The 8,183-nt window shown below is 62.6% G+C and overlaps 1 protein-coding gene across 1 annotated transcript in view; it reads left to right on the top strand.

Annotated features, from left to right (window-relative positions):
- INPP5A (inositol polyphosphate-5-phosphatase A) overlaps window positions 1-8,183 on the top strand; it is a 184,514-nt gene that overhangs the window by 168,550 nt on the left and 7,781 nt on the right. The window contains exon 12 of the mRNA XM_007451997.1: window positions 1,983-2,056. Coding sequence (XP_007452059.1) covers window positions 1,983-2,056 — 74 coding nt within the window. The remainder of the gene's footprint in view (window positions 1-1,982; window positions 2,057-8,183) is intronic.

Below are 8,183 nucleotides of genomic sequence, written 5' to 3'. Positions count from 1 at the left end.
GGGAGCGGCGGGAGGCCCCGCGGCGGGGCCGGAGCAGCGGCACTGAGCGTGCGTGCAGGGCTCTGCGGACACGCGTGTGCCCGTCGCGCACAGGACGGGGCGGCGAGCCCGTCGGGACGCCTCACGGACTTACTGTGTCCAGGATGTTTCTTTTCTTCTCTCTGAGTTAAATTTGGGAGAAGCTGAAAGGCTTGGCAGCTCTCGGTGGGTGAGGCTCGGGCCGCTCACCGCCTGCAGGTTCCCAGGTGCTGGACCGAGTCCTCCGGGGGGAGGAGGCCGCCGCCAGCGTCGGGCTCAGTGGCCGGTCGTCAGGGGTGCCATGGATGCACCTCTCCTGACGGTCGCGCCTGCCTGCAGCCGCCACGCAGCATCATGGCTGTCTTCCCGTCTGACCTGCGAAGGCCAGGAATTCACGCTTGGAGCGTGTGGATGAGACACGCTCGCTGGCCTCCGCGGGGGTTGTGCACCTGCGAGTGTGATGCGAGGGCATCTCCAGCCCCACGTGCGTGCACACACGTGTAAGCACGGGACTGGTCCAGGCCTCACACTCATGCTTCACACACACACACACACACACACACACACACACGAGTTCTCCATCCCCGGCACCCCTGAGGCGCTAACTCTGCAACCTTCCGGAAGCTCTTTGGCCTCTGGGCTGCTGCATGGAAGTGGGGTGTGTTTCTCCTCGATGCAGAGGCAGGGGCCACTGGGGCCGGGAAGCTGAGGGGCTCGGCCGCCCCCCCATGCCCCCCCCGCGCTTCCCCTCCCGCACCCACAGCTCCCGCCCTGTGCCTCCCCTCCCCCATCCCCAAACCCTGGCCCTATCCCATGGCCCTCCCTATCCTGCATCCCCCCTGCTGGCCCTGCACCCCCTAGGGCCCCCGGCAGGGCCGCCAGGGGGTGCTGAGTGGGGTGAGGTTTGACACGGGCGCTTCGTCACAGCAGATATGGGCTCACGAGCGTCACCCGTGGGGTCCAGTATCCAAGCCTCGCCAGGCAGGGTCCGAGGCTCTTTGTGCCCCCGTCTCCGGGTGTCCAGGATGCTGCAGGAACCTGTTGTGAGACTGGAATCAGGCAGCTGTGTCTGAAGTGGTCCCGTTTATGCAAAAGGAGCTTTGGTTTATCCCCCCACGCAAACCACAGACGCCATCAAGGCCTCCTGCCGGGGGAGGTGTCAGCTCTGCCTCCCTCTGACCGGCCGATGGCTGGCCTGGTGCACGCAGGCCCGGTGGCGAGGGCCACGTGCAGGTGGCTTAGGTAAGCAGCCTGGCGCCCGGTAATTGCTGTGTGCACGGCACCGGTAACTGCACGCTCTGGGAGTGATGGATAAGGTAGCAGAGGGAGAGAGGACGGGTGTGGCTTCGGGCTCCCGCACGGCTGCAGGGGACGTGAGTGATGACCGTGTCCCCAGGGTGTGCGTGGCCATGGTGGCCAGACACTGCCATTGCCCTTCCCTCCTGGGGGCACGGTGCCCCGTGGGGTGTGGCTCTGAAGAGTCCCTCAGGGCCAGGTCTTGTTTTTTATCTTCCCGTGTGAGGTCAGTGCTCTTACTCTCTTGACTTAGTTTGGGCAAAACGGTGTCCTCTCTGCTGGACACTGCCTGAGGGCACGTCGGAGGCGACGCCAGCGCCCACGGCGGCTGCACCCCGTGGTCTCAGCAGGGCGAGGTGGCCCTGCGTGGCCAGTCAGCACAGGCAGTGTGGGTCCAGCGCCGGCGGCAGAGGGGCTGAGTTCGGAGCAGGCCTCGCACAGAAGGGCCTGCAGGGTGCCCCGGGTCTCTCCGGCCACACGCCCGGGGGGCCCGCCCTCGGGAGGCCTGCACGCGGCCCGGGTGATGTGCAGGGCAGGTGCTGGAGCAACACCTGTTTCCCGGAAGTTGCAGGTCCCTGCTGCAGACAGACCCTCCCCCAGGGCTTCTCGGTGCCCCCTGGGAGGCAAACCAAAGTGACCCTATATTTTTTTCTGTTTCTTTTCTTCAGCTCTTAGAATTTGACAAAGAGCTGTCTGTCTTTAAGGACAGACTGTATGAACTGGACATCTCCTTCCCTCCCAGGTAAGGACCACCGCTCGCTGGGCCAGCAGGTAACTGTCCTCCCGTCCGTGCGTCTGTCTGAGCACAGCAGGGGTCTGTTCTCTCCCTTCTCCCAACACGGCCTCTCAGGTTAGCCTACGAGGGGCCCCACGGGCAGCTCCACGTTCTGGATCGTTCTGGAACCGTCGTGGGGTGGGTTTTGGTTTGGTTTGTCTGTGTCTGTCTTTCTCGGGTATGTAAGCTTTTGCTGGGTTTTGCTCTGGTGTTCATAGAGTCTTGAAATCTGCAGCAATAACATTGTGTTGCCTCCCGACCAGCCTGGGGCTGCAGAGGGCCGGGGTGGGGGGAGAGAGACGATTACGAAGTGCCCAGGGCACCGGGTGGGCGCTCGGCCCGCGGGCCCGTCTGGAAAGACACGGATGCCCCATCACGAGCTTCTCCCACCCATCTCTCTCCTTTCATAGATTCCAAGTACGAATTCTTATCACTTGGGAGAAAATGGGCCTTGGGCAGGTTCAGGGAAGCTTTCTCAGGTAGACGGGACCTGGTGAGCAGCTGCAAGTGGGGCCGAGAGCGCCACCTGGCCCCCCCTCGTCTGCGTCGGGCCTGGCAGTAAACGCGTCAGATCCACGTCAGAGGAACGGTGGGCACCCAGAACGCGCTGGGGGGCCAGGTCCTCTCAGGCTCCCTCTGAAGGTCACCCCCTGCTTCCTGGGCCACACTCCAGTGGTCAAACGTGTGCAGGCTTGAAGGGCCCCCCACCGTCCACTGGACATGGGACTCGCTACGGGTCCAGGCTCTGGCCAAGGCGGCCGGGCGCTCACAGCTCAGGGTCGGCGCCCAGACCAGCGGTGCGAGGTTCAGGGGCCAGAGAAGCAGGGACCTGGGCCCTTGGGGTGCCTGGTGGGCCCCTAGCAGCGGCTCCAACACCCGTGAACTCGTGACTCAGCGTTTCAGGATCAGAAGGGTGGCCCTCAGCAATGCCGTCCAGGTGCTGACCACCACGTTGCCCTCAGTCTCTGACGCTACTTTAAACGTACACATCACGTGCGGTGAACCGTGCTCCCAGGTGCAGCTAAAGTCTAAAGACGTCCTGAGGGACTTGTTCAGCCCGCGCCTCCTGAGGGTAGTGCCGGGGTCTGGAGCGTCCCTCCTGCTTGACCGGGGTCCAGCGCCTCTCTCAGGGCTGTGGAGCCAGCCAGGAGGGAGGGGGCCTGGGGCTGCCGAAGGCATAGCCCTGTGAACACGTGTGCCCTGAGCTGGCGTCAGCCCCTCGAGCATCTCCCAAACGCCGCAGCCTTGAAGGTCACCCAGGTGCAGGGCGCAGAAGATGCAGGCAGGACCGGCCACAGGACCTCGTGGTCCGTGCTCAGGTGGCCGAGGGACGATTCCCCCACCCCTAGGCAGCAGAGAGACTGGCACGTCCAGAGTCGGGAGGGACAGGGCTGCGTGGTCCAGCCAGGCCCCGGCTGGCAGTCTCCAGGAAGCACGGGCCTTCCCCCCGGAAGGCGGCCATAGCCCCGGCCTCTGAGATCCCACTGGTAGGTGGGGGTGGGCATGCTTTGGTGCCAAGCCGGAGGAACCCCAGGGAGGGCCTGGGGTTCGTCGGGGTATCTGGGGCTGCGGGCACCTTGAGGGCACCTGCGCTCAGTCTGGGGCACACCTGCCTCGGTGTTTGATGGACTCGTGTGGCAGGAAATGACCCCGAGAGGTCCCGCCCCCGTCTGGGAACCTGAGGACGTCCTGTGACTTCGCAGGTGCGTTAGGAATGTGCCCGTGCTGTAGGGGCGGTGTCCTGGGCCGCGGGGCCCCCCCGCAAGCCCGTCACAGCAGAGGCCCCCCCCCCTGCCTGGAGGTGGCGGCTGCCACCCAAGGGAGGTGGCCTGGGCGGGGCAGGCCGCCGGGGGCACTGGGAGGACCATCAATTTAGGGGCCGGATTTTCTCCGTTTAACTGGGAAGTGGCATTCGAAGTCTTCTGAGGTGAGAAAAATCGTGGTTTACAGACTTGAGTCATCGGCTCCCAAAGCTGGGGGTCCAGCTCACAGCAGGAAATATACCTGGCCTGTCAGCCCTGTCACAACCGGTGGTGCAAGACCCACCAAAGGCTCCTTAGGCCTTTCCAGCCACTGCCCGGCTCATCCATCCCTCCCCCACTGCCCAGGGCATCTCCCCCCACTGTCCAAGTCACCCACCCTTCCCCCACTTCCGGGGTCATCCATTCCCCTCCCGCACTGCCCATCTTCCCCCTCCTCTGGTGCCTGGGTCACACCCATCCCCCTCCCTTGGCTCTGTTGCATTTTAAAAGCATGTTTGTGACCATCGGGTAGAGCTCACAGCCCCCCTGGGTTGCCACGTGGGGTCTGGAGGGCTGTTCCAGCCATGGGACAATGTCAGCGGAAGCAGAAGCGGGACAGCAGCAGGGACTTGGTTAGAAACGGTGGCTGTGTGGTTTGGTACCCAGATGTGTTCTCTGACTGTGCTGGAAAATAAGTGATCTCAGGCGTGCTCTGTGTGTGTGTGTGCAGGAGCATGAGCTCCTGTGCACACGTGTGTAGGGTGTGTGCACAGAGGATTGTGCATGGGTGTATTCACCTGTGCACACTGTGTAGGCACGTGTCCATGGATGTGGCACTGCATGGGTGTGGGTGCATGTGTGTGCAGAGTATGTGCACGTGTGTGTAGGGGTGTGTGTGTACCTGTGTGGATGTGTGTGCAGGATGTATGCGATCGGATTATAGACTGATTGCGTGTGTTTGTGCAGTGCATGGGTTTGGGTGTGTGCATACAGTATCCACATGTGCACAGATATGGGTGTGCACATGGAGTGTACGTACATGGTGTGGGTGTACACGTGTGTATGCAGAGTTGTACGCATACATGGTTGTATGTGCACACGTGTGGTATGTGGGTGTATGTGCATGGGTGTGTGCAGTATGTCTTGGGGTGGGGGTGGGTTGCGTATGCACATGTGCACGGTGTATGTATGCATGGGCCTATTTGTGGTGTGTGTGTGTGTATGCATGCAAGTACATGGCCGTGTACAGGCATGCATTGCATAGGTGTGGGTGTGTGTGTGCATGAGCCGTGTTTGCACATGTACATGGTATGTGCACATATGAGCGAATAGGTATTTGCATGTACATGGGTATTTACATGGGGGTGTGTGCATGTGCATGGTGTTTCCATGAGCTTGTGTGCAGTTCCTGCGTGTGGTGCAAAACTCGTGTGTATACGTGTATGCATGTGTGCTTCCTGGGTGTATGCACTGCCTGCACGGGTGGGGGTGTTGCTGGGGCGTGCAGGGGGTGTCCTCTGTGCACAGCTGCTAGCCTAGGGCCATCTCCCGCTCTTGGAAGCTGTCAGGGGCTTCTGGCCTGGAGCAGTTTCCTTGCAGACCGTCCGTCTATCGCTTCTCTCCGAGCTGAGGGGTGGAAACCACTGAGGAGCCGCCTGAGGAGCCTGGCGCCCGGGCTGCCCTGGTCCTGCGCGGGGAGGGGCAGGCGGGGTCAGGTGGGCAGGGGAGGCGCCCGTCGCATCCCGTGTGCCCAGCGTTGCCGCTCTGGAAGGAGGCAGGAGTCTGCCGGGGTGCCCACCAGCTGCACATCCTGCCCACAGGGCCGTCCTGCGTCCAGGTTCCACCACGCTGCCCTCTTTGAGGTGGAAAGGCGGAACCTCCCGGTTCTGTTTCTTCTGGTGTGGCTGAGCCCGTGGGGACCTTTCCGGAAGCGGTGCTGGTCAGTGAGGGACACCACGTCTGCGTTTGTCTGCGTGGCCTCGGGCAGGGCGGGGTGTGCATGTGGCCGCCCCTCAGTCACAGAGAAGGGCCACGCCAGCCCCTTCCCACGCTCCCGAGGCCCGTGTCATCCTCACGACTCCGTTCTGTGAAAACGGCCCTTCCCTCCCACGTGGGCCAGGCGGTCGGGACGGAGGCGCATGGGCTCCGAGACTGTGGGCCCTCGCCTGTGGCTCTGGGCGTTGGTGGGGACGGTCTGTGCTTCACTGGCTGCCGGACTCTGGCCCCTCCTGGGGGTGGGGGACGGGGGGTGTGGGCAGTGTCCGTTCAAGGGGTAGTGGGCACCCCAGGCCGCCGTGCCTGTCCTCACCCAGCTTTCCTCTCTGTGAGGCCTGTTTGCTCCAGCTTGTCAGCCAGGGAATTAGCAAGAGCCATGGGCATCCCTGGTGCCAACGGGCAGTGCCACGGGAGCAGGGTGTCCTGAGCGGCATCCTCTGGCCGTCGCGCCTGGTTTTCAGAACCTTTCTGCGCCTTTTGCCTCTGTTATCCAAGCAGTGGACTCACTGCAAACTGGCTATGGAGTCCTGGTCCCCGTTCTGGTGGAGGCGAGCTCTCAGCTGCTGGGGGCCAGGGGCTGGGGCCAGGGTCAGTGCAGAGCCTGGAGTGGAGGCCACCGTGCCCCCCGTGGCTCCAGGCTGTGGCTAATCGCATGCCCGGGACAGTCCTCAGAGATGCTCGAGCAGACAGGTCTCCTAAGGAGAGCGAGGGGGGCGGGGGCGAGTTTCTTGAGCAGAGGCGTTCGTGACTGTTCTCCACGGGCTAACAGAACTCCACGCCTAATGGACTGTAACTCAATGCTGTGTGTCACTTTGCTGGAAGAGGTGCTAATATTTCAGGCGTTTGTAGAGCCTTCAATTCTCGTTCTTCTCAGCCTCGGGGACAGTTTTGCACCTTCGTGAGGGACAACCACGAAGTGACAGGCAGGGTGGGGTAGAGGCAGGGAGCGCGGCCAGGCCGGGCTAGTGGGCGCACAGGATGCCCACCACAGAGACCCTCCAGGGCCCACCCTGCGCTCCAGATGATGCCTGCCAGCCCCAAGTGGCCAGGGACGGCACTCGGGACCAGGCCAAATGAAGGCCTTTAACGCCACGTGGTGTTTCCACGTGCTGGTGACATAAAAAGCTTTAAGTTCGTGCTCGGAATAACTGGTGGGCAAAAGAGTGTGATGCTGGCGTTGGCATGAGCCGTGCCCACCTGGTCAGTCTGCGTGACCAGCCTCGAGTAGATGCAGAGCCGCTGGCATGAGCCGTGCCCACCTGGTCTGTCTGCGTGACCGGCCTCGAGTGGATGCAGAGCCGCTGGCATGAGCCGTGCCCACCTGGTCTGTCTGTGTGACCGGCCTCGAGTGGATGCAGAGCCGCTGGCATGAGCCGTGCCCATCTGGTCTGACTGGCCTCAAGTGGATGCAGAGCCGCTGGCATGAGCTGTGCCCACCTGGTCTGTCTGTGTGACCGGCCTCGAGGCTGGTTGTTTGCAGTGGACAGGGTGACAGTCAGCTTTCCGTGTCCTGCGTTGTCATCCTGTCCACCCTCCCTGCCCTCCAGCCCAGCGTCCGCTTGCGGCTCCCACTCTCAACCTGGATTTGGGCCGATCGTGGGAGCCCCTCTTTCCTCTCCCCAGGATGGCCCGGCGTGAGTGGCAGTGCTTTGGGACGCCCCAGAGGTGACCACCAAAGCCTGCCCTGTGCATCCAGCAGGGAGTTTCTAACATAGAGTGCTTTTCTGAGTTACTGTCGTTGGTTTTAAAATAAAGAGATCAAAGTATGAAGATGAGATGGCTTAGCTGCCTTTTCCGCTAATGTGGTGGCAGCAGGCTTCCCGTGGTGTGGAATCCTCCCGCGGCCCTGCACGCAGCCCTGCCCTGGACCCAAGTCCCTGTGGAGCACTGCTGCCCACCTGTGCCCTCAGAACCGCCCCCGCCGCAGGAAGCCTCCCGTCACTGAGGCTCGAGAATTCCCAGAGGTGGCGGGATGCGCCCCACACGCTCCCCTCTCGTCCCACTGACTCCTAAACTGTGTCTCCCAGGCCTGAGATTCAATCAATGAAGCATTCACGTGGCTTTGCCTGGGTGGGGCTGAGGAGGGGGCCACCCCCAACACCATGACAACAGCAAGTAGCATCTCCGTGTAATCGCAAACATAGAACTTACCTTCCAGCCCCTGACAGGGTCTTGGGGCCCCTGGGGGTCCACACGTCACGGCCGAGAACTCCCCAAACCTGGAAGTAACCAAAACGCCAGCTTTAGCGGATAGATGTGGGCTGCTGAAGCGGCCGGACCGCTGCTCCCCGCGGGCCGGGGAGCAGTGGGAACCAGGGGGCCGGCGGCTGCTGTCTGTGGCGCGGGAGCCGCCGGGG

This window comes from Lipotes vexillifer, unplaced genomic scaffold (genome assembly GCF_000442215.2).
Source record: "Lipotes vexillifer unplaced genomic scaffold, Lipotes_vexillifer_v1.1 scaffold1117, whole genome shotgun sequence".
Taxonomy (NCBI): Eukaryota; Metazoa; Chordata; class Mammalia; order Artiodactyla; family Lipotidae; genus Lipotes; species Lipotes vexillifer.
The sequence above is the reverse complement of the archived record's forward strand: the minus strand, read 5'-3'. Positions and strand labels throughout refer to the sequence as shown.